General features: G+C 43.2%; 1 protein-coding gene across 2 annotated transcripts in view; it reads right to left on the bottom strand.

Annotated features, from left to right (window-relative positions):
- Positions 1–500: 500 nt before the first annotated feature.
- The window catches only part of ASNS (asparagine synthetase (glutamine-hydrolyzing)), a 90,319-nt gene continuing 64,161 nt past the window's right edge, over positions 501–26,658 (bottom strand). For both annotated transcript variants that reach the window (XM_077490737.1, XM_077490738.1), the window contains exons 9-12: positions 19,639–19,739; positions 19,413–19,494; positions 18,799–18,954; positions 501–893 (exon numbers count right to left, since the gene is read on the bottom strand). In XM_077490737.1, the coding sequence (XP_077346863.1) occupies positions 684–893; positions 18,799–18,954; positions 19,413–19,494; positions 19,639–19,739 (549 nt within the window). In that variant the 3' untranslated portion in view covers positions 501–683. The remainder of the gene's footprint in view (positions 894–18,798; positions 18,955–19,412; positions 19,495–19,638; positions 19,740–26,658) is intronic.

Genomic DNA, 26,658 nt, shown 5'->3' with positions numbered 1-26,658 from the left:
CCCCTCGTACGTGTTCTACGTCACAACGTTCTAAACGATCGGATTTTCCGACAACTTTGTGCGACCGTGTGCATGCAAGACAAGTTTGGGCCAAAATCCGTCGTAAAAAATCGGACGGATTTTGTCGTCTGAATGTCCGACCGTGTGTATGGGGCTTAAGTATTAAAAATATCTCAGAGTGCTAGCTGCTTCATGTTTAAATGTATATCACTCCACTAGCGCTTTTACTTTTTGGTTACAAAATGTATCAATACCTTTTCTTGGGATTCTTCCTTAATATTTTATTAATCAATACAGAGCTGGATATTATGTGTATCTTTTATATCTGCTTGGAGTTCAGCTCTGTTTCACATGTATACATAATAATAAAAATAAAACTTTAAAAAACACTGCAGTTCCCATTTACAATTCTGAAAACCTTGTAATTTTTGTGCTTCACAAACCCTCCCCAGAGAGGAACAGCAAAATTTTCTCCAATAATAAAATCTGTCACTCAGGTGTTCTGGAGGTAAACATCAATTTATTGAAAGTCAGACTAAAATTGGATGTCATTTCACAGTGAAATACAAGCAGGGCATAAGGACCATCTGCCGTTTCCACCGGTCGGTGAGCCACCATTGGCACTCGCTGTACTTTAAAGCAACTAAGCTAATTATTTCTTTATCTGAGAGGAAGAATAGAGTTTAGGCATTGATAGCCGACTTGTAATGCGTGAGAGTGCGGGCGGAGGGATCCGTGGCGTGAATCCAACGAGGCATCCAGTAGTGGGTCATCCAGTTGGCACGCTCCGGGTAGTACTTCTCAAAGGTCTGCCGGTAGAAGTAGCCCTCCTTTGTCTTGGGTGGATTAAAAGGATATTTTTCTGCAGCCTTTTCCAGCATAATGTCATCCACCTGTAGATAAAGAATTAAGCAAACAATGGTAATGAAATGGCAAAGGTTGCCTTGGTCTGGCAAATATTTAAGACTAGACAATCGTTTTTTTCCCCCCCAAAATGCACTTGTGTTAATGATGATGGGCCTAACCTTCAAATAGAACCTCGGGCCAAAATAGAATAAATTGGCTTTTTGAAAAAAAATATATATATATATGGCTAGACTCCTTAACCACTTAAGCCCCGGACCATTTGGCTGGCCAAAGATCAGAGCACTTTTTGCGATTCGGCACTGCGTCGCTTTAACTGACAATTGCGCGGCCGTGCGACGTGGCTCCCAAACAAATATGACGTCCTTTTTTTCCCACATATAGAGCTTTATTTTGGTGGTATTTAATATCCTCTGCGGTTTTTATTTTTTGCACGATTAAACAAAAAAATAGCGACAATTTTGAAAAAAACAAACGCATTGTTTACTTTTTACTATAATAAATATCCCCCAAAAACAAAAATATATAAAAAAATAGTTTTCCTCAGTTCAGGCCGATATGTATTGTTCTACATATTTTTGGTAAAAAAAAATAAAATAAAAAATCGCAATAAGCGTGTATTGATTGGTTTGTGCAAAAGTTATAGCATTTACAAAATAGGGGATAGTTTTATGGTATTTTTATTAAATTTTTTTTTATTAGTAATGGCGACGATCAGTGATTTTTATCGTGACTGCAACATTATGGCAGACAGATCAGACACTTTTGGCACGACTTTGGGACCATTCACATTGATACAGTGATCAGTGCAATTAAAAATGCATTGATTACTGTGGAAATGTGACTGGCAGTGAAGGGGTTAACCACTAGGTGGCGCTGTAGGGGTTAAGGGTGTCCTAGGGAGTGATTCTAACTGTGGGGGGGAGGGGCTGTGTGTGACAGGACACTGATCACTGCTTCCGATTACAGGGAGCTGTGATCAGTGACAGTGCCATTAGGCAGAATAGGGAAATGCTTGTTTACATTAGCATTTCCCCATTCTTTCTCACCGTGAGATGACCGGGGGTATCCCCACCAACATTGAGTCAGCGGGACCCACGATCATGCTCACGAAGCTCCTGTCGGCGCACCTGCAACCCGCCTCTTAAAGGGCAACGTACAGGTATGTGATTCTGCCTGTACCTGCTCTTCTGCCACAGCAAATATGCATGAAGCGGTCGGGAAGCTGTTAAGGACCGAGCCTCTTTTTAGATTTGTTGTTTACAAGTTAAAAACTGTTTTTTGCTAGAAAATTACTTAGACATTTTTTTTATAATGTCACCTTTTCTCTTCTCGTGTCAGGAAAACTGATCAGAGGTGATTCATGCTGATAGCATAGGAACGAAGCAGCAGACAGAAATGACACTTAATGCTCTGGATTAAGACAAGTACACACTATAGAGAGATATTCTTTGCTCATATTTCATGTCTGAGGTTTACAACCACTTTAACCACCCAAGTACCAGCCTGTATATACCCCTTCATTAACCAGACCATTCTTCAGTTTTCAGTGCTGGGTTCTTTTGACAGACAATTACTCCATCATGCAACAATATACCCAAATTAAGTTTGGATCTTTTTTTTTTTTTTAGGTATATAGCTTTCCTCTGGTGGTATTTAATAACCTGGGATTTTTAAAATTGTATTTGTATAAAGGAAAAAGACCAAAAATTTGGGTTGACCTACATCCCTTTACCTTAAAAAACAATCCCATAATCACTGGTGGCCAGCGGGACATTAACCCCCCCCCCCCCCCCCCACACACACAAACACACACACACACACACACACCAGGTCCAGTCAGACCAGTCCACGTGTGAGTCCATCTGCCCCCCCTCCCCCAAAAAATGGTGCTGCTGGAGGCCAGATGGACTCACACCTGGATTAGTCAGACAAACACGTTGTGATCCACTAAGCTCTGTGTTATCATACGGATTGGAATTATCTTTTTTGTGTAATCCTTGTTAGATCAACTACATATATTCCAATTCCATTTATACACGCAAATGGATTGCCCCTCTCTTGGGGCCTCTCCAGCTGCTGTAGTGCCCTTGATGTGTTGCTCCTGGGTACTGGGTGGACCTGGATCTGACCATTGAGACTAAGCACTCTGCACTTCCGATATTTTGTATGACTCCTGAAGAAGCCAAGTATTGGTGAAACGCGTAGAGATCAGAGACCAAGATTTACATTTCCTGCACACCAGTTGGCTTTACACACCTTTACTGCAGTTAAATTTATCTCACTTTACATGTATTTATGATTTTTATTGCCCCCTTCTGAAGAAGACATGATGACAAAACGCGTTAGTACGTGACCACGTGGCTCTTCTGTCAGTCAGTCTCAGTGTGTGTCATCCTGGGTCTCATCGAAGCCGATACCATCTAGGAGGCAGTGAGAGTGACATATGCTGGGCCGTATAGACGTTTTATTCACATGCTTTTTATCTAGTGTTTTCTTGGAAACATATATGATTGTGTGGGCGGGTGATTTCCCAAATAAAAAAAACAGTATTATGCTTTGCTAGTTCCTTTCTTCTTTTGCATGATGCACTTTATGAACTGATGTGATTGGTTTACAGCAATTACAAGGAACTCTGTAGACGGAGTTCAGGCAGTTATATGAACAAATCATTTTGTCCTTTCTTTTGTAATGATGATTGACACACTATCATTTATCACATGAAAATATAACTTTTTATTTCAACATTTGAATATCTCATCTGTTTGAAATGAATTCCTATTTTTAGACAATTTCGTTTTCAAGTATTTAATCTAATTGGGTACGCGTTGTTTTCCCCTAGAGAGTTTTAGATGTGGAAATAAAAGATGTTTTAGTGGGAAAGGGTAGGCTCACAGTAATGATAAGTTGTGTCAGCTACCATTAGGAGAACTTATACAGTTATCTTAGCAATCTTTTAAACAATATTTAATGTTTTTGTAACCATTTCCTGCCCTCAAAATAAATTTCCTAAGTTGCAGGGCATGCTCCTCTTCCCAAGCCACCAATTCCAGGCTACTATTGCCAGCAAATCCCGGCTGTCAAAATGTCAGCCGGGACTTCCTCTGTATCACAGGTGAAGCTGCAACCAGTGTTTAAGGGCTCGTTCACACTACAGGTTGTAAAACCCTTGCGGTTGTGTCCTATTTTTACCACCCTATTTAGCTGCAGAAGTAGCGCCCGGGGAGGGGTGAACCTATGCCGTGGCCCCAATGCTTTTCAGCTGTGCCAGAAATGATGCTCCCTGCCGATTAGCGCCATGGAGTGTGACCTATTCAAGGGAATTGGGCCGCTCTGCAAGCCCACTGCAACTGTGTGCAATGTACTAGTGCAGGGTTCAAGGGGGTAAAGCAGGTGGTGAGGAGGTATTACAACACCTTCTCACCACCTATCAAATGCTCTCAGAAGAGCAATCTGAAAGGGGATCACTCTTTGGAGATCCTAGCACATGTAAACAGGCTTAAAACAAATCTTCACAGCGGTGTTTGGAAATTTCACTGAGAAATGATTAGGTTTATTATTATACAGGATTTATATAGAGCCAACAGTTTGTGCAGCGCTTTACAACATGAAGGCAGAGACAGTACAGTTACAATGCAATTCAATATAGGAGGCATCAGATGGCCCTGCTCCTTAGAGCTTACAATCTAGGAGAAATACAATGCAACAACAATATGGTTACATTGTATTCCCTCTCTTTCCTCCATGTATAGATCAGAGGGATGATACTGCTCTCTGTTGAAGATGGGTCACAAGAGTGCAAAACAAATGTGACCCATAGGATAGGTTGACCAGATGTCCCCGGTTTCAGGGGACAGTCCCCGGATTGAGGACACTGTCCCCGTACCAATTCTGTCCCCGGTTTTGTCCCCGGATTTGACTTCAACAGGAGCTGGGGCAATTTTCACAGACAGTCGGTGCAGAATAAAAAAAAAAAATCCTACTAGCTAAGGGGGGTGTATTTTTTCCATTATCTGTGTCCCTTTCTGATGATGATGTGCTGGTCAGAGCCAATCAGCGGATCCGGCGGACTCGTAAACTTGTAAACAAGGCAGTTCGCCATTCTTTCAGTGTGGAAGACATTGATGCTGTGTTCCTGCAAAGCGGGTACAGGGATCCATGTCTTCCCTTAGTAAAAGCACCTCCCCCACAGTGATAAAACACTTGTTAGGCACACATTTAACCCATTGATTGCCCTAGAGGTTATCCCCTTCCCAGCCAGTGTCATTAGTACAGTGACAGTACATATTTTTAGCACTGATCACTGTGTTGGTGTCACTGGTTCCCACAAAGTGTCAAAAGTGTCACTAATGCTGTGTACCCTGAGTGGAATGTCCGACAGAAAAAGTCCAACAGAATCTTTTCATCGTATATATTCCGATCGCGTGTGGGCCTCATCTGACTCTTTTTTTTTTTTTTCAAAAACTGTGACGGACCTAGAAATAGAACATGTTCTAATTATTTCCGACTGAACCAATTTCTATCAGGAAAATCGCTTGTTTGTATGCTGTTCCAACGGACCAAAAACGACGCATGCTCTGAAGCAATTACGAGATGGAAGCTATTGGCTACTGGCTATTGAACTCCTTTTCTAGTCCCGTTGTACGTGTTGTACGTCACCGCGTTCTAAACGGTTAGACTTTGGTGTGATCGTGTGTAGGCAAGACAGTTTCAGTGGAACACCGTCGTAACTGTCAGAAACCTTTGGAGTTTATTCCAACGGAAAAACCGGTGGTGTGTACGCGGCATTAGTGTCTGATTTGTCCACCGCAATATCGCAGTCCCACTATGAGTTGCTGATTGCTGCCATTACTAGTAAAAAAAAAAAAAAGTATGTCCCCGGATTTCATTTTAAAAATCTGGTCACCTTACCATAGGAGAAGCCCAGCTGAATGAGCTCTGGCTGGACTTCTCCTTTAAAGTGGTTGTAAACCCTAATTTACAACCTTATGCTACAGGTAAACCTATATTAAGGCTTATCTGTAGCTACCCAGGATATCTCCTAAACTTGCATGGTTTAGAAGATATCCCCTGTCCCCTACATGTGGCGATGTGGCACATGCATACTGGGGAAAACTGAAGCAATGGCACCTATGTGCCATTGCTGCAGTCTCCATGCCGTTACCAGCGGCTCCCATGCGCATGCGTGAGAGTGACGTAATCGTGGCTCCGGCCAATCACAGCGCCGGAGCCATGACACCCGGAAGTAGCTCCGGGACAACATGTCGGCGGCTGGAGGGGGAGACGAGGACCGATGCGAGGGCTTCGATCTGAGGTAATTAATACATAATGAGCTAGTATGCTATACATACTAGCTCATTATGCCTTTTTTGTGCAGGTTTTTTTTAAGAGGGTTTTCTTCTTCTTTAAGGTTTCATGGCTGTCACCTGGCAAATCAAAGTTTTATCTCCCTCTACTATTTTCTATAGGATTAAGGTTTAGAGACTGGCTATTTTACCTATGACTAAGCACCAGTAAGTGTGTGAAATGCATTAGCTACATCCGATTCCTCTACCTCCATTTGTATGGACTCTCTTTTTATTCAATAAAGGTGATTATATTGAAGTGCGGCTGTCCAGATCCTTTCGTTTGCACGTCTCTTGCATGCAGAGCCAGCACCCTCTCTGCGAAGGGGAGGTGAAGCCTTAGGACTGCCCCCTGGAGTGGTATACTACTTGTTAATGTGCTTCTTCTTGAGCCGATGTTGCCTAGGCGGTATATTTTGGGTCATTGTCATTCTGGAAGACCCATCCGCGACCCATCTTCAGTGTTCTAGCTGAGGGAAGAAGGTTCTCATCCAAGATTTTACAATACACGGCCCCGTCCATTGGCCCCTCAATGCAACAAAGTCAGGCTGTACCTTTAGCAGAGAAACAGCCCCAAAGCCCAATGTTTCCACCTCCATGGTTGACTGTAGAGATGGTGTTCTTGGGGTGGGTCATAGTCAGCATTTTTTTTCCTCCAAAAACAGCGAGACAAGTTAATGGCAAAGAGCTCAATTTTGGTCTCATCTGACCATAGCACTTCTGTGAACCGTTTAGTTATTCATTGGCAAAATTAGGACGGGCCTGTACATGTGCCTTATTGAGGAGGGGAACCTTGGATTTCAATCCATGGCAGCGTATTGTGTTACCAATGGTTTTGTTTGGTGACTGAGGTCCCAACTGCCTTGAGATCATTCACAAGCTCCTCCTGTGTAGTTCTGGGCTGATCCCTCACTTTTCTCATGATCATCCTTACCCCATGGGGCAAAATCTTGCATGGAGCTCCAGACCAAGGGCGACTGATGTTTACTTTGTGTTTCTTCCATCTGCGCATAAATGCTCCAAGAGTTTTCTCCTTCTCACCAAGCTTCTTGCTGATGGTCTTGTAGCCCATTCCAGCCTTGTGCGGGTCTACAGTCTTGTCCCTGATGTCCATTGACAGCTCTTTGGTATTATCCATGATGTTGAGGTTTGAATGGAAGAAAGAGATTCTGTGGACAGGTGTCTTTTATACACATAACGAGATGTTGTTAGGAGCACCTTCTTACATTGACAGGACTGATCTGTGTATCACATGAGCACCTACTATAACCAGTCATTATTGTTGGTTGGTAGACATGGGCGCCGTCAATAAATTTGTTTAGTTCTGTTCCGTTACGGTTCGTATTAGAATAAATTCGTACTTCGTATTTCGTGTCTGAATTACGAATTGTCGTTAGGTTCGTTAACTTGTACGACCGTTCGTTACGATTAATTTAAAGGCAAAAATATACCTCAATATGACAGTCGATGCCCCCCCCTTCTTTAGATTGTAAGCTCCAGGAACAGGCCTGTTCCTTTTGTATCAAACTGTATTGTAATTGTCTTTTTTTCTCAGAGAATAGGTGCAGGAACTCCCCCCTTATGAGTTACCCTTCGTCTCTGCCCCCCTACCCACCTCCGAGCACTGTCTCTTGGCTCCACCCTCTACTCACCTCCCAGTACCGCTTCTTTTAGAGAGTACAGAACCAAGTATCATTTTGTGCTACTAAATTGTATGGAATTTGATAGACCCCACCCAAGCAGCGACAGACCCCACAACAGCAACAATAGATCCCCCAACACACAACGACAGGCCTCCCCCCAGCCATGATGGAACCCGCCCACAATAAAATACCACTCCCCACAAAAAAGTTTTTATCTCCAGTGACAATAGATCCCCCAGCAGTCAGCATCAATTTACCCTCCAGCACACTTTGCCATACATTCAGTGCTGGAGGTGCCGGAACTGCATTCTGCCGCGTTCCCGCTGAAAAAAAGCCCTGGTCTTGTCCCTCTTTATATCGTAAAGCGCTGTGCAATCTGTTGGCGCTATATAGTTCCTGTATAATAATAACAGTAATTGTTAGGCTTTACATACAATTAACTTCCTTCTCTTCTCCTCTAGGCTACTATAGGGGATAGACAAAATAAATGAACCCCCCAAATAATAACCCCTAAAACCAAAGGCGCCCTTTTTTTATATTAAACACTAGCTGACCAGCGCATGACGATGTACCTTGGCACAATGGCATGGCTGGGCAAATGGGCATACAGGTACGTCCCCTTTTAATCACGCCATTGTGGGCAAGCCGCGCACTCTGTGACCGTGCCCATGGGTGCCGCCGGGGGCCCGCGATCTGCCTAGTCACATGACAGGGATCTACTGCTCCCTGTTATCGGGATCAGTGATCATTGTCATGTGAGTAGTAGCCACCCCCCCCCCCCACAGTTAGAATCACTCCCTAGGACACAGTTAACCTCTTGATCGCCACCTAGTGTTTAACCCCTTCCCATCCAGTGTCCTTTACAGAGTAATCAGGGCATTTTTATAGCACTGATCGCTGTATAAATGGCACTGGTCCCAAAATACTGTCAAAAGTGTCAGATGTGTCCGCCATAATGTCACAGTCATGATAAAAATCGCAGATCACCACCATTACTAATAAGAAAAAAATAATAATAATAAAAATGCTATAAATCTATCCCCTTTTTTGTAGACGCTATAACTTTTGCACAATCCAATCAATATACATCTTACTGCGATTTTTTTTTTACCAAAAATATGTAGAAGAATACATATCGGCCTAAACTGAGGAAAAAATTTGTTTTTATATATATTTTTTGGGATATTATAGCAAAAGGTATAGCAAAATTGTCGCTCTTTTTTCGTTTATAGCACATTCTTGGATTTTGAAATTTCAACATTTTTGTATTTTTACATTTATGAAATTTCGAATATTTGAATTTCTGAATTTCAAATTTCCAAAATTTCAAATTTTCCGAATTTTGATTTTCCGAATTTTCGGAAATTCCAAATTTAGAAATTTGGAATTTTGGAAATTCAGAAATTCGGAAATTCAGGATTTAGGAAATTTGGAAATTCGGAAATCCGAAATTCAGAAATGTGGAAATTTCCGAAATTGAAAAATTTGGAAATTTGGAAATTTTCGAATGAGCGAATTTGTCAAAAAAAATGTATTTACGTTTTCGTAACTAAATGAATTGCACGTGTCTACAAAGAGCTCTCTCAAGACCTTCACAACCTTATTGTTGCAAAACATACTGATGGCATTGGTTACAGAAGGATTTCTAAACTTCTGAATGTTCCAGTGAGCACTGTTGGGGCCATAATCTGGAAGTGGAAAGAACATAATTTCACCATAAATCGGCCACGACCAGATGCTCCTCACAAAATTTCTGACAGAGGAGTTAAAATAATTATCAGAAGAGTTGTCCAAGAGCCAATGACCACTTGTGGAGAGCTTCAGAAAGACCTGGAATTAGCAGGTAAAGATGTTTGAAAGAAAACAATAAGTAATGGCGTGTATGCACTCACCACACAAGACTCCATTGGTAAAGAAAAAGCATGTTGAAGCTCGTTTAAAGTTTGCTGCACAACATTTAGACAAGTCTGGGAAATACAGGAAGGATATAGTCTGGTCAGTTGAGACCAAAATAGAACCCTTTGAATGCCATAATACACACCATGTTGGGGGTCATATGGCACATCACACTAAAAACACCCCAATACTACCAACAGTGAAGTTTGCAGGTGGGAACATCATGGTGGGGCTGTTTTTCAGCATACGGTACTGGCAAACTTCATATCATTGAAGAAAGGATGAAAGGAAAAATGTACCAAGACATCCTTGATAAAAATCTGCTGCCATCTACCAGGATGATGAAGATGAAACAAGGATGGACTTTACAGCAAGACAAAGCCAAGGAAACTCTCAACTGGTTTCAAAGAAAGAAAATTAAGCTCCTAGAACGGTCCAGCCAATCACCTGACCTGAATCCAATAGAAAATCTATGGAAAGAACTAAAGATCAGAGTTCCTAGAAGAGTCGCACAGAACCTTCAAGATGTGAAGGTTGTTTGTGTGGAGGAATAGGTCAAAACCACACCTGAGCAATGCATGTGACTAGCTTCTCCATAGGGGAGGTGTCTTGAAGCTGTCATTGCCAACAAAGGATTTTGTACCAAGTATTAAAGTGGAGTTCCACCCAAAAAAAAATTATTAATTAAAGTGTATGAAAAAATAAAAAAATAAAACATTTGGGAGAAATTTTTTTTTTTTACTTACCACTTTAATGCCTGTTGCTAGGGGGTACCTCGTAGTCTGCCTCCTTCGGCACCTGGGCTCCTGACGTCACTTCCCTCTGTGCAGGAAGGGAGATCACCTCTCCCCCCTCCCTCTAGGCAATCATCTGGGACACGTCACCGGTCCCAGATGATTGTGCTGACAGTCATGGTTGAAGCCACAGCCGGGCGCCCACAGTTAAAATGCTGCGCCGCCAAGCAGAGGGGGAGACGAGTGGAGCTTCGACCCCCCCCCCCCCCCCGCATCGCTGGACCCTGGGACAGGTAAGTGTCCAATTTATTAAAAGTCAGCAGCTGCAGTATTTTTTTTTTTTTTTTTTAAGTGGAACATTTTCCTGTGTAATTCCATTTTATTACACAGAACTTCACTTCCGAACTTATTTGTTTTGGTGTCTTTATATGTGTGGATTGCATGGAGTGTTACCGACATGTGGTGACAATTTTATGTCAATAGCACCTTTAGAAATATATTTACCTAGAAAAATGGTGACGTCTTCAATACTTATTTTACCCGCTGAATATGCATGTACATGGGGGCGGGAGGGAGAGCTTTAATTATTTATGTCACTTTTTTTAAACATAGAAACAGAAAAGCGATGGCAGAAAATACCAAGTGGTCCATTAAGTCTGCCTGTGTATGTTTTGTTTTTTAATTAAAACATGTTTTTGTATTCATTTTCTTTATTTCGTTTTTTTTTTTTAATTTTGTATTGTTTTTATGTTAACTTTTTTAGATCTAGGTTTGTCCCAAGCATGTTTAACCACTTGACGTCCACGTTATAGCCGAAAGACGACTACAGCAATACCCAGTAGCCAATTGCTTCCATCTCCTAGTTAAATCTGAGCATGCGTGAGTTTTTGCGTGTCGGAATTGCATACACACAATCGGAATTTCCGATAGAAACTTTTTCCATCGGAAAAATTGAGAACCTGCTCTCAATCTTTTGCTGGCAGGAAATTCGGCAAGCAAAGTTCCGATGGAGCATACACACGGTGGCATTTTCCGACAAAAAGCTATCATCTGTCTTTTGCTGCTGTGTGTACACAGCATGAGAGGGACATTGGTTCCCTAAATGCCAACCAGTGCTGCTGATCAGTGCCTTCCAGTACTGCAAATCAGTGTCCACCAGTGACATCTGTCCATGCCCATCAGTACTGCTAATCAGGGCCCACCAGTGCCACCTATCATTGCCCATCAGTGCCTCATAGTCATTGCCTCCTGATCAGTGCCCACCAGTGCCACCTCTGTGCCACCCATCAGTGCAGCCTGATCAGTGCCCACCAGTGCTGCTTTAACAGTGCCCATCAGTGCCACCTATTAGTGCCACCAATCAGTGCCGCCTATCAGTGCCCATCAGTTCCGCCCTATCAGTGCCGCATCATCAAAAAATATTTATAAAAACGTTTTTTTTGTTTTTCAAAATGTTCAGTATTTTTTTGTTTGTTTACCAAAAAATAAAAAACCCAGTGGTGATTAAATACCACCAAAAGAAAGCTCTATTTGTGTGGAGAAAAAAAAACAATAAAAATGTAGTTTGGGTACAGTGTAGCATGACCGCGCAATTGTCATTCAAAGAGTGACAGCGCTGAAAGCTGAAAATTGGCCTGGGCAGTAAGGGGGTATAAGTGCCCAGTAAGCAAGTGGTTAAAGCCATTTACTGTTGACTGACTCACTACCTCTGCTGGAAGTCTATTCCAAGCATCAACTACCCTTTTATTAAAATAATACTTTCTAAGAATAGTTTTGAACTTTCCTCTTGTTAGCTTGAGGTAATCATTTTATTGGTATCACATAGGAGGACTAACGACCCTTATGTGCTTCCTATGTGATCACATACAACTTGTGACAGGTTCCCATTATCGAGACATCAGGGGTCTATTGCTGAATCTTTACAATTAGGGTCCGACACTGAATATAACTAGGGAGGCAGGAATTGGCATGCTGTGGCTTGTTGTTCACCCAGGGCTGATGGATCTTGCTGGTTTCCCCCCTCACAATCCTAGATTAGAAGAGATGGATTGCTGTAGGAGAGACATCGCTCATGATGACAACAGAAATCTGGGGACATAGGCAGGACTCCGCACAATAATGATAAACTGATGGAGTTTCCAGCCAAGTGGATGATATGACAAAGTAGCAGAATGTGAAATTGTCATCCTTCTATGTAATAGATCACAATCATCGGCAAAGACACCATTGGGCAAACTTAAAAAAAAAAAAAAAAATGTAAGGGCTTCATTTTGGGACACTTTACAGTAGCTTAGCTTGCACATGATTGGATGATAAAATCAGCAGAGCTACCCCTTAAATTTAGAGCGACTTTACTTACAAGTGCCCTTGCAGTGCAAAGTGGATTTTCCTTTAGTAAATAACCCCCAATGCATGGATCACACTGCCTACAAAACTACTGCAGCTGGCAGGATGTATATTTACTGATGAGATTGACCTACTAAAACAAGCATTAAAAGCAATGCAACATCTCCCCCTTGTGGTGCAGAGAGGTGCAACCATTGATGTTCATTTTCAGGACCCATTTACTATACATCAGCAACTCATCAAGAAGTTGTCATGTGCTAGTAACTAGCATGTGACAACTTCATGAGTTGCTGATGCAAACACTGTCTATTGTTTTCCGTGTCTTGAAACATTTGACAAGGTTCGTCATGCCCTGTACACACGGTCGGACTTTCCGACGGAAAATGTGCGATCGGACTGTGTTGTCGGAAATTCCGACTGTGTGCGGGCTCCATCGGACTTTTTCCGTCTGAATTTTCGACACACAAAGTTGGAGAGCAGGATCTAAAATTTTCCGACAACAAAATCCGATCGTTTAAATTCCGATCGTGTGTAGACAATTCTAACGCACAGAGCGCCACGCATGCTCAGAAAAAAATGACGAGACGAAAAGCTATTGGCTACTGCCCTCTTTATATCCCCGACGTACACGTTGAACGTCGCCTCGTTCTGAACGATCGGATTTTCCACCAACTTTGTGCGACCGTGTGTATGCAAGACAAGTTTGGGCCAAAATCCGGATTTTGTCGTCGGAAATGTCCGACTGTGTGTTCAGGGAATAAGGCTCTATGTACATGGGATACTGAGACAAAGTCCTCTGAGCATTTTTTATTTTTTTTTGAAACCTTGAAACGCCTGTTTAGCCGCATTTGCATGCCGCATTTGTGTCTAAAAGCGTTTGGTAAGGATAATATCATAAGACCCTCCCCAAGCTCAAAAAAAAGTTTTATTTAACTATTTTAGCCATTTTGTGAGACCAGAGTGAGTAGCAGCAGCAGTGTCCTTGTATTTGTCCCCACAATGGATCCCATAATGAGCATATGTGAGGAAATGGTCCTGACGTTGCTCTTGATGAGGCTAGAACAATGCTGAAAATTGCATGCGAGGACCAGAGTTCGTCCCTTCTGGACCCATTCATTGATCGCGCAGCGTATGTCACTAGGATATTTTACCAACATGTACATACAGCTGCATACCTACCCTGATAATTTTTTGTATTTTACACGCATGTCCATTGCCTCATTTGGCATTCTACTAGAAAAAGTTTGGCCCAGTCTGACACGCCTGGACACGAATATGAGGAAGAGTGTGCCCCCAGAGGAACGTCTGTTGGCGACGATCAAATTTCATGAAACTAGGTTTGATTACGTCGGTGGTCAGGCTCAATGGTGGGGTCATCTTTTTCATATCTAACAATATATGGGTCAAATTCCAAAGACATGCTGGTAGGTTAATCGGCTTCTGTCCAAAATTGGCCCTAGTATATGAATTTGAGTTGGGGACCTTAGATTGTGGACTCCTTGAGGGTAGGGACCGATGTGAGTGTGCGATGTATGTGTAAATTGACGGCGCTATATGGGTACCTTAAATAAATAATAATATAATAGATGAGCATCTTAATGAGACACAATGTACAGGGATTGGGACAATTGTAGACACTCAGGTTGAACTGGATGGACTGGTGTATTTATTCAACCTTACTAACTATGAAACTATGTAACTTACAATTATACTTTGTAAAACAACATTGCAAGTGGTGTATTGGATTGGCTCAAGGGTTATATATGGTCTATGAATCATTGCAAGTAATTAGCAGTTTTTAAACTTTTTTTTATGTTTTCTCATAATTTTCCATCATTTTTTGGTGCTTTAATGTCCCAAAAATTGGGTACCTTTAAAAACGCTTTTAAATGAAAACACGCCGGTACTGCATTTAGCCGCGTTTATCCGCGTTTGGCTTCTGAAACGTGGAAATCGTAGCGTCTGAACTCATTTTTTCGCCATTCAAAGAAAGGCTGTTAAACTCAACTGCCTAAAAAAAGGACTGTAAATGAAACTGTGTACATGGTCACATAAGATAATATTGGATGAGTTCAGGCGCAGTTGAAAAAAGCGTCCAACTGCCTCTGAACGTGCGTTTAGCAGCAGCAGTGTACATGGGGCCTAAGTGTTTTAACCAAGGACCGGGTCTATTTTTTTAAACTTGTTGTTTACAAGATAAAATCATGTTTATTTGATAGAAAATTACTTAACTCCCAAACATTATTTATATATATATATATATATATATATATATATATATATATATATATATATATGTAGCGGCCATAACCCGTTGCAGGGCGGCCTTGACTTATTGGGCTTACCAGTTACCTTCTCTTGGCATGCTCTTCCACATCTAGGGGTTCCCAGGGTTGATACCCAACAACTTGAACACTGACACAGATGAAGTCCTCTTTAAAAGGTTTTATTTGCAGTAAGAACTTTCACATAACACAGTCTCTTAGGGAACAGAGGGCACGGGTGAAGAACTCAGGCACCTTGAACTGCAGGTCTAGCAAAGTCTCTATTTCCACCCAGAGAGTAGCCACTCGCAGCTGGGTACTTTAAAGCTGAACAGATCTCTAGCCAGAGATCATGGCAGTCAGCACGTTGACTCTAACTTGAACAATCAACTAAGGGTGAACATGAACCCTTTTCCGCCGTACCTGGAACGTTTCCCGTATCCTCAATCGTACTGGAAAAGTGTGAATTTGTCAATGTCCTTCCCAACTCAGTAACCAGGCACTTCTCAGGATGCCACTTGCCGGCCCTCCTCCGAAGAGTCCTCCCCCGGTCACTTCCACGAGCTGTGGTGTCCCTCCAAGCCGAGAGCACACCCGGACACTTCCTCCCTCAGTTACTGCGCCTCAGACCAGCCGGTTACGAGACTCGGGAACAGACGGGTCCCTACCCCAGACCAGACGGGTCTATCAGGGGCCACTGACAGGAACATGTTGCGGGATGTCGAACACAACGTGACCGGGACCCCTCATGGGGCTACCCTGGTCCTGGAACCAGAACAGACCAAACGGGTCTCACGAACACCTCTCCCTTGACAAGTGACCCACACCCCTTAAGTACCCCTTCCCAGACTCCTCAGGGGTCCCCTACACTCCCACTGATTGGCTCAGAGAAGGCTGATACCTAAACATCCAACCAGACCTGGTTCTGGCCTGTCATGTGCACCTCACTGCTCACATGACCAGGCAGAACTTCCAAACACAGCCTGGCCATACTGGTGTTAAGGCCTACCTACATAAATAACCCTCATAACCCTTATTGTTCTGAGGCAAAAACTAAATTTACATGCGTATGACATTATGTCCATGCTACACACACACACACACACACACACACATACATACACACACACACACACACACATACATACATATACATATACATACATACATATATATATATATATATATATATATATCATTTTTTTTCAGAAACCCTAGAGAATAAAATGGCGGCCGTTTGAATACTTTATATCACACCGTATTTGCGCATTGATCTTGCAAATGCAATTTATTTGGAAAAAATACACTTTTTTTAATGGAAAAAAAAAGAAAACAGTAAAGTTAGCCCATTTTTTTATATTGTGAAAGATAATGTTACGCCGAGTAAATTGATACCCAACATGTCACGCTTCAAAATTGCGCCCGCTCGTGGAATGGCGACAAACTTTTACCCTTAAAAATCTCCATAGACGATGTTTAAAAAATTTCTACAGTTTGCATGTTTTGAGTTTCAGGGGAAGTTTACAGCTAGAATTATTGCTCTTGCTCTATTGATCACAGTAATACCTCACATGTGTGGTTTGAACACTATTTTCATATGCAGGCGCTACTCACGTATGCGTTCGTTTCTGCACGCGAGCTCAGCAGAACGGGGCACGTTAAAAATTCATTTTTATTTTTTTCTTATTTATTTTACTTTTATTTTTTATTTTTAGACTGTTCTTTAAAAAAAAAAATGGTGTCACTTTTATTCCTATTACAAGGAATGTAAATATCCCTTGCAATATAAAAAAAGCATGACAGGTCCTCTTTAATGTAAGATTTGGGGTCAAAAAGACTTCAGATCTCATATTTACACTGAAATGCAATATAAAAAAAAAATGTCGTTTGAAAAATCTTTTAAAAAAAATGTCCATTTAAGAGCTATAGGCGGAAGTGAAGTTTTGACATCGCTTCCGCCCTGCAATGGTATGGAGCCAAGCAGGGGGCAACCTTCCCTCATTCATCTCCATATCACACAGGGAGAAGGATCCGATGGCCTCTGCCACTACAGACAGCTCCGGTAAGCGGCGGAGGGCGCCACCCATAAAAGTGAATCCACCACGGAGACCACTTTTGTCTGAAATCCAACCACCCGCTGAAGAAGAGGATATCGGGTTTATGGTAGCTAGCTGCTGCCATAACAACAATACTCTTCTTCAAACAACCGACGTATAACGACAAGTGGTTAAAAATGTCTACAGGTTACCAGTTTTGAGTTACAGAGGTACAAATTTTCTGCCTGTTCGCATGTTCTGGTGTGAAACGAACTTGGGGGGGTGTTCGGCTCATCCCTAATGGGCACTGATAGATGGCACTGGTGGGCACTGATTAGCAGAAATGGAGGGCACAGATTAACAGCACTGGTGGGCACTGATTAGCGGCACTGCAGGGCACTAAGTGGATCAATATCCCTCTAACAGAAGTTGTTGAATGGCTTTCCTCTTTTCTTCACGCTGACAGCGTGAGGGGAAAAAAGACCGATAACCGTCTTCTGTTTACTTCTGTGGTCAGTTGTCATTGGCTGACAGCTGATCACATAGTAAATGGACCGCTGTCATGGTCCTTTATCCGATCTGTGATCAGCTGAGTCCCATTGACTTGGCATTCACAGAGCGTGCTGCTGAGGCGTGCGGGTGACACGAGAATGGGAGGACGTCCATGTATGCTCTCCCGGCATTTTAAGCCCGGGCTGTAGCCATCTTTCGGCTATTGCACAGGCACCAAGTTAATAAGGGGTTAAATAAGATTTTTTTTTTTTTTTTTTTTTTTTTACTGGTGCAGTTACTTTAACCAAGATCATATACATATGAAAGGTCACCTCTTTGATCTGATAGAATGTAACAATAATGTTGTTAGATTGTATTTCTGAAGTGTTCAGTATACTGTCCAGTGCAGTTTGACGCAGCAAAGGCTCAGCAGTTGCAGGGATAGAAAGCAAGTTCCAGCAGTCATTTTGACAGCTGGGATTTGCAAGAACAGTAGTTTTAGCAGCAACAGGGGAGAGGGACGGACATATGTATGGCATATGCCCTGTGTATTTCATGAAAGTTTTTTTTAGGGCATAAATCTTACATTAAAAGTCCACAAGAGTTTAAAAAAGACCTGTGGGACAAAAAAAAAAAAAGGTACTGAAAAGGTACTTCAAGAAACTGAATGTTGTCATTACCAGTATTATTCGCATACAGTCATCAAATTTAATTTATTTTCACGATAGTGGACTTGTGAATTTTTATAAGGGACAGTTCACACCATGGAAACGCAGTTGCGCTCCAGATGCCTTTTTTGCATCCGTGTTTTTGATGCGTTTTTTTGCGTTTTGGTGCAGTCCAGTGCATTTTCCGCCTTTTTTTTCTTAACCTTAAATAAGAACATGGGTGTTCTAGTGCGGTTTTGGTGCATTTGGGTGCATTCCGGTGAGTTTTTGGTGCTTTTTACAGCGTTCCAGAACAGTCCAGTGCAGGAAAAATGCAACATGTTCTACTTTTTTTTCTGGAACTGGAACGCACTGGAACTGGAACACACTGGTGTGAACTATGCCATTGAAAACCTTATAACCTTCTTTCTATGCGTTTTTGATGCAGAAAAAAAAAACACACTGGACTGCATGTGGTGTGAACTGGCCCTTATGTGTAAAAAAAAAAAGAAAGGACTGTGATAGTAGTACCTGATGTTCTATGTGGTCCTGCAGGATATTAAACCATGACTTCTTGATGGACGTCATTCCGTCGCTGAATGCTTCTTTTGGTCGCCACAGAATGTCTTTGGGGATGAGATCGGAGCTCTCGAAGGCTTCCCTCAGGAGGTATTTTTCTACTCCATTCTGTGAAGACACAGAAATATGTTTTACTTGTTTTAACTAAAAGTCCAGCCAAAATTCATTTTTGATTTGGACAGACTGTGAAAGGGTCAGAAGCTCTTATTAGAAGTTTTTATTTTCAGACTCCTCCACTGGGGAGATCTCAGCCTCTCTTGTCTAGACAGGAAGCGATGCCTAAAAATACAATGTAATGCAACGTAAACATCTTCTAATGCAGATCATTGTTTTTGATGGGTCTGTACACACAGGAGCGTAAACTAGTGTTGTGCACTGATTAGTAAAAAAAAAAAAAAATAGAAAAATCTGCATTATTAGGAAGTATTTTATGTCTATACGCCACACCCCCTTGATTAAAAAAGCTGGAAGAATTTTTATGGTGGTGTAGACAGAGTGGGACTGGACACAACATGATATAATTGGGTAATTTAATCAAAATGTTTGTGTTAATGTAAATCTGTTACCTTCGGAATTCGTAGTTCGGGAGGCAGAGACAAATAGTAGGCTGTAAAACGATGATCCAGGAATGGCACTCTAAGTTCTAGGCTGGGGGGTCAAAATGGAACAAAAGTCAGTGTTGTGTCATAGCCTAGTTTGTGCCATGCTTGTTTCCTTTCTACAACCATAATGCCAATCTTGTATACCACCTGTTTAGCTGGCCTTACATGACTTTCACGACAACTTACTTACCCATGTGCAGCTGTTGTCCGGTCAGCACGAAGCACATCGAACATATAGAGTTCTCGTAGCAGGCGCTCACTGTCCTCTGCTGCCTCTTCTGCAGATGGTGCCTGTGAAAGAATTGCTGTTGTGCATTATTGCATATTTCAATGCCAGCCAGATACATGTAAAAACAACCAGCCCAATATGAGTTCCATACAAATCTAAGGAAAACCAAACAGCTGCTGAGGAAGACCACCAACCCCATCCAATCTCAGGAAAGCCTACCAGCTATATTAGATGATCACCACCCAGTGTGAGCTTCATCTGAGGCCGGGTTCACACTATTGTGAATTGGATGCTGGAAATCCCGCATCCAATTTGCAATAGCAGGAGATTGGGAGCCGGTTCGCATATCTCTGCTGGGGCTTTGGTGCGAATTTGCACAGGAACCCTGTGTGTCTTTTGGTCCATTTCAGGTCCGAATTTGGCATTAGGTGTAAAACTGAGACATAATGGCTGTATATGAAGGCCATATCCTAGCATGAGCTCCATCTAAATCTCAGGAAGTCCTAACAACTGTATGGGAGCTTCATCTAAATCTCAGGAAGACCTACTAGCTGTTTCGGAAGACTGCCATCTAGGTGTGATAGGGTTGCCACCTGTCCAGGATTCACCCGGACGGTTCGGGTTTGGAATCATGCGTCTGGGTTTCAGACCGCCTGAAACCCGGACACATTATTTAGACTAGACTCTGGCTTCCCAGCAGGGTTGTTGGCTGCAGTTGTCTATGCTAAGATTGTCTGTTACACTCTCACACTGCCCAAAGCCAACACTAACAATCCCCCCAAACACACACAGACAGGAGAGGAGAGAGGGCTCGATCTGCTCCTCTTCCCCCACCCCTCTGTGTACAGTGCCTTGCGAAAGTATTCGGCCCCCTTGAACTTTTCAACCTTTTGCCACATTTCAGGCTTCAAACATAAAGATATAAAATTTAAATTTTTTTGTGAAGAATCACCAATAAGTGGGACACAATTGTGAAGTGGAACGAAATCTATTGGATAATTTAAACTTTTTTAGCAAATAAAAAACTGAAAAGTGGTGCGTGCAAAATTATTCGGCCCCTTTACTTTCAGTGCAGCAAACTCACTCCAGAAGTTCAGCGAGGATCTCTGAATGATCCAATGTTGTCCTAAATGACTGATGGTGATAAATAGAATCCACCTGTGTGTAATCAAGTCTCTGTATAAATGCACCTGCTCTGTGATAGTCTCAGGGTTCTGTTGAAAGCATAGAGAGCATCATGAAGACCAAGGAGCACAACAGGCAGGTCCGTAATACTGTTGTGGAGAAGTTTAAAGCCGGATTTGGATACAAAAAGATTTCCCAAGCTTTAAACATCCCAAGGAGCACTGTGCAAGTGATCATTTTGAAATGGAAGGAGTATCAGACCACTGCAAATCTACCAAGACCTGGCCGTCCCTCTAAACTTTCAGCTCAGACAAGGAGAAGACTGATCAGAGATGCAGCCAAGAGGCCCATGATCACTCTGAATGAACTGCAGAGAACTACAGCTGAGGTGGGAGAGTCTGTCCATAGGACAACAATCAGTCGTACACTGCACAAATCTGGCCTTTACCGAAGAGTGGCAAGAAGAAAGCCATTTCTCAAAGATATCCATAAAAAGTCTCGTCTAAAGTTTGCCACAAGCCACCTGGGAGACACACCAAACATGTGGAAGAAGGTGCTCTGGTCAGATGAAACCAAAATAGAACTTTTTGCCCACAATGCAAAATGATATTTTTGGCGTAAAAGCAACACAGCTCATCACCCTCAACACACCATCCCCACTGTCAAACATGGTGGTGGCAGCATCATGGTTTGGGCCTGCTTTTCTTCAGCAGGGACAGGGAAGATGGTTAAAATTGAGGGGAAGATGGATGCAGCCAAATACAGGACCATTCTGGATGAAAACCTGTTGGAGTCTGCAAAAGACCTGAAACTGGGACAGAGATTTATCTTCCAACAAGACAATGATCCCAAACATACAGCAAAATCTACAAAGGAATGGTTCACAAATAAACGTATCCAGGTGTTAGAATGGCCAAGTCAAAGTCCAGACCTGAATCCAATCGAGAATCTGTGGAAAGAGCTGAAAACTGCTGTTCACAAACGCTCTCCATCCAACCTCACTGAGCTCGAGCTGTTTTGCAAGGAAGAATGTGCAAGAATTTCAGTCTCTCGATGTGCAAAACTGATAGAGACTGATAGAGACATATCCCAAGCGACTTGCAGCTGTAATCGCAGCAAAAGGTGGCTCTACAAAGTATTAACGCAAGGGGGCCGAATAATTTAGCACGCCCCACTTTTCATTTTTTTATTAGTTAAAAAACTTTCAAAAATCCAATAGATTTCGTTCCACTTCATAATTGTGTCCCACTTGTTGGTGATTCTTCACAAAAAATAAAAATTTTATATCTTTATGTTTGAAGCCTGAAATGTGGCAAAAGGTTGAAAAGTTCAAGGGGGCCGAATACTTTCGCAAGGCACTGTATGCCCACACTCCAGTCCCCAGGGATGTGCCTCAGAATAAGAAAGTAAGTGGGGCCAGAAATTTGAAATCCAGCAGCCACAGACCCATCTGGACAAGAGGTGCTGACTGCCAAGGGGTGAGTGAGCTCACCATCCATCCCTCTCTTGCCTCTGAGTAAGTGCACTAAGGGTTCTCAGAGCACCCCTTACATCAGATTCCCCCTTTAAACCAGAGGCCACAGTGTTTCCCCTTACATCAGAGTCCTTTCCGTACATCAGAGTGCTCAGTGTTCATCCTTAGATCAGGGATCCTACAGTGAAAGGGAACTCTGTGAGTTCAGATGTAAAAGGGGAACTCTGTGGACTCCGATGTAAAGGGGGACTCTTGTTCTTAACTTCATATGATTACAAATGTTATTTAATAGCAAAATATATGTATAGTTTATACTATAAAAAAAAAAAATTCTGTGTGCCGCTAATGTGTTCGGATTTGACTTGAAGAAAAGGTGGCAACCCTAAGGTGTGAACTCCACCTAAATCTCAGAAATAACTTCCAGCTGTATGGGAAGAGGGTTTACAGTCTAGTGTGAGTGCCAGCCACAACTTCTTAGGGGCTCCCAATCTATTCAGCCAAACAGACCACCATCCTGGTTGGACCTCCATCTAATTTCAGGAAGAACTACCAGCTGTATTGGATGGCCACAAACCAGTGTAAGTGTCAGGGCCTGGACTTGAACCCAGGATGCTGTGTCTGGTAGTAACTCTTCTTCCTGAGCTACCTGAGATGCTGGAAAACACCCTGTCTGATCCATTGGAAAACCCTGCCTTGTGCCTTGACTTCTGCTGAACCTTGAACTCTTTGCTCCTTCCATGAACTTCCTGATTTAAGTCATGTCTCTGCACTTCCTGTTTGATAGATTATTGTGCTCTCTCAGCCTGTAACCCACTCTTGTCTTCCCTGCTGCTGTCCATATTTTGCTAACACTTGTTATCCAACCTTGGCTTGTTCCTCGACTACGCTTCTGTTTGATCCTTACCTGCTTAATCCGCTACTGGTCCCCAGCTTGCTCACCTCCTGGTGGGCCGATCCTGAGGACCGAAACCTGGTGCTAACATGCAGCAAAATCAATTTCCACCATCGGGAGCTCTGGTGAACACCAGTTAGTACTTAGACTCCACATCTCAGGTGAACCTGCGTCATCTGTCATGGTGTACCTATCCTGCTGGTTTCTGTGTGAGCTTCCCACTGCTATAGCAACTGGTCTTCCAGCCTGACTACTGATCGTGACAGCAAGCTTCATCTAAAACTCAGGACAAGCTACCAGCTGTATGTAAAGACCACATCCCACCATGAGCTCCATCTAAATCTTAGGAAGATCTACTAGTTGTATTGGAAGACTGCCATCCAGGTGTGAGTTCCTGGGCAGGACGTTCTACTAGCTGGAAGCCCTTCACCTAGTCTGAGCACCATTTAAATCTCAGAGAGACCTATTGGCTGTTTTGGAAGACCATCACCCAGTGTGAGCTATATCTAAATCTCAAGAAGACCTACTAGTTGTATTGGAAGACTACCATCCAGGTGTGAGCTCCATCTAGATCTCAGAAAGACCTACCAGCTGTATAGAAAGACTACCATCCCAGTGTGAACTCCATCTAGATCCCAGGATGCTCTAACAGTTGTATAGTTAGACAACTACCCTTGTGTGAGCTCCATCTAAATCTCAGATTAAACTAACAGTTATACGAGAAGAAAACCAACTCAGTCTGGGATTCATATAAATCCAGTAGGAAAGACCACCAGACTCAAGTCCTGCGGGAACGCAAGGGAACGGAGTTCCTGTACTTTTTCCAGAACAGGAATTCAGTTCCCGTTAGCAGCCGTGTCCTGCAAGACAGTATGTGAGCTGTGTGGCAGGTGCTACACCAGCAGCTACCAGCACAGCTCGCAATAGTAAGTGCCGCACACCTGACCATTTAGGCATTGCCAGTAGGGGGCCCCATGACAGCTTCCGCTTCGATCTACCTGTCAATCACAGCTAGGTGACCCAGAGGAGGAGCACAGCTATTCTACTCACAGGACATGCAGGGAGAGAGGTGAGCTGAAGGAGGAACATCAGTTTGGGGTGGTAAGCTGAGCACAATCCCTGGCAAAGTTTAATTCCATGAGGGAAGTTTATGTGGAAATATTTGAAGGGTTGGAATAGCGGTGAGTGTGTGTTGGAGCCCTGCAGAGTTTGCAGCCCCCCAAGCTAACATACATCTCCTAAGCAGGAACACATCACTATCTCCCCAAGCATTCTGTCCAGATAATGTGCAGGTAATTTATGACCTTTCCGTTTAACCCTGTGTTATCCAAACTCTGTTCAATGAAAAGTGTAAACTCACCACATAAACACTCTATATACAAAATAACATTCCCCAATAAACATCAGAACACGATGTTCACATTCACATGGAAGCACAATTGAATGAATGCTGATTATTCAGAGAATTACCGTATTTATGTTTATTGAGGATTGTTTGTTTTTTATGTACTAACAGTTAAGCTTCATACACACAATACGAAGATTGGATGAAAAATGCCACTTTTGAAGCGTTTGTGCATATGAGCGTATCATTTTTATTTTTTTTTGGTGGGGGAATGGATCTTGGGTGGGAGTTCCCACACTTTTTTCCCCAGGACTTGACCCCTGCAAGATCTTATTAGCTGTATAGATGGTCAGAGTTATATGTAAGGATCACCAGTCCAGTATAAGCGCCATCTAATTATTAGTAACTCCTAACAGCTGAACTGGACACCTGCCAAATCAGTCTGGGCGCCATTTAAATTTCAGGAAATCCTAACACTTGTACGAGAAAACCAGTAGCCCTGTATGAACTTCACGTCAATCACAGAAATTCGTAACAAATAAAGAGTATGGTGTCCTGTCTAATCTGAGTGCCAACTTCAACTTCTTATGCCATGTACACACGATCGAATTGTCTGGCGTACTTAGTCCGGCAAACAATCTGACAGATAGTCCTACGGACTTTCTACTGAACGGACTTGGCCACACACGGACACACAGAAAGTCCGGCGATTGCTAGCGCGATGACGTACAGCACGAACGACGGGACTAGAAAAAGGAAGTTCAATAGCCAGTAGCCAATAGCTTCCTTTTCGTACTTGCTTCTAAGCATGCGTCATTCTTAGTCCGCCGGACTAGCATACTCACGAACATATTGTCTGCTGAAACCCAAGTCCGGCGGAAAGATTGGGCTGCAAAACTACTTTCTAAGTCCGCCGGACTTTACCCTGAAAAAGTCAACTGAAGCCCACACACAATCGGATTGTCCGGTGAAATGCGGTCCGGTAGACTAAGTACGCAATTTGATCGTGTGTACGTGGCATTAGGAGCTCCTAACAGCCATGCTTCCAGTTTATTCAGCAAGACTTCCAAGCAGCCAAACTTCCAGTCTACTCTCAACTCATCTACAATTTAAGAATAAATTCAGAATGAAGTTAGAATTCATGATCTGCATCCTTGCTATGGGACAGGGACTCACAACATGCTGAAGACACCGGAGCAGCATAACAACCAAATGAACAGCACAGTGGTGTAACTAGAACCTTCAGGGTCCCGATGCAAGAAACCATGAAGGGCCCCCCTGAACCCCAGCCAGGGCCCTTCCCTCCGAGTCCGGCGGTGGAACTCCAGGGCGTGGTCACAGGTATGACCTTTGTGAGCCCTGTAGTTCCACCACTGGCATCAGTAGGTTTTTTTATTATTTATTTTTTTATTTTTAGGTGCCCCATTGGAGGACTGTCTCTAGGCAGGATGGGGTCTCCGTCCCCAGAAGAGATGAGGTCCTTTTCTCCAGGGCAGATGAAGTTACTGACCCCAGGTGAGAAGAGGTCCCTGTCCCCAGGGGAGGTGGGGGTCCCTGCCCCACATGAGAAGGGGTCCCTGTCCCCAGGGGGAGATGGAGGGGGGTAAGTAATGGTGTGTGGGGGATGGGGTCCTCTCACTCACCATGACCAAGCTTTAGGCCACGCACACATCCATGTTGGCCTGGGCTCCATCCAAAGTGCTGGACGGGCGATCAGCATATCTCCCAGAAAGACCTTTTATCATCTGTGTATGACGGGGGAGGAGGGGGGCTGGCAGACAAGCCTGCAGTGTCCTCCGGGGGGCTCTCATAGGGCTGCACTGCATCTGTGTGCTTAAAGTTTGTTTACCCGGGAGAAGTATGCAGTGCAGTGTGGGTCGGACTCGGGGGGGGGGGGGGGGGGCGGGACTCTGGCTGGGGAGAACAGACATCGGACTGAGCGGCAATGCATGGAGCAGGAGAGGGGTACTCTGAGGAGCCAGCCGAGGACACAGGTCATGCGGGGAATGCACAACTAAAGAGCAGCCAGTGCGATAGTCGAGCAAGGAGCTCTGCTAGTCACCCTCCACCTCCAGCCACCCGTGTGCATGGTGCACTGGTACCCCTAGCTGCCTATGCTGCTGCCGGCCATATGTAGAGGGGGCT

The sequence above is a fragment of the Lithobates pipiens genome, unplaced genomic scaffold, assembly GCF_037356315.1.
Source record: "Lithobates pipiens isolate NorthernLeopardFrog02 unplaced genomic scaffold, aLitPip1_a1.2 Scaffold_19, whole genome shotgun sequence".
In the NCBI taxonomy this organism is placed as follows: Eukaryota; Metazoa; Chordata; class Amphibia; order Anura; family Ranidae; genus Lithobates; species Lithobates pipiens.
This window is presented reverse-complemented; position numbering and strand designations above follow the sequence as displayed.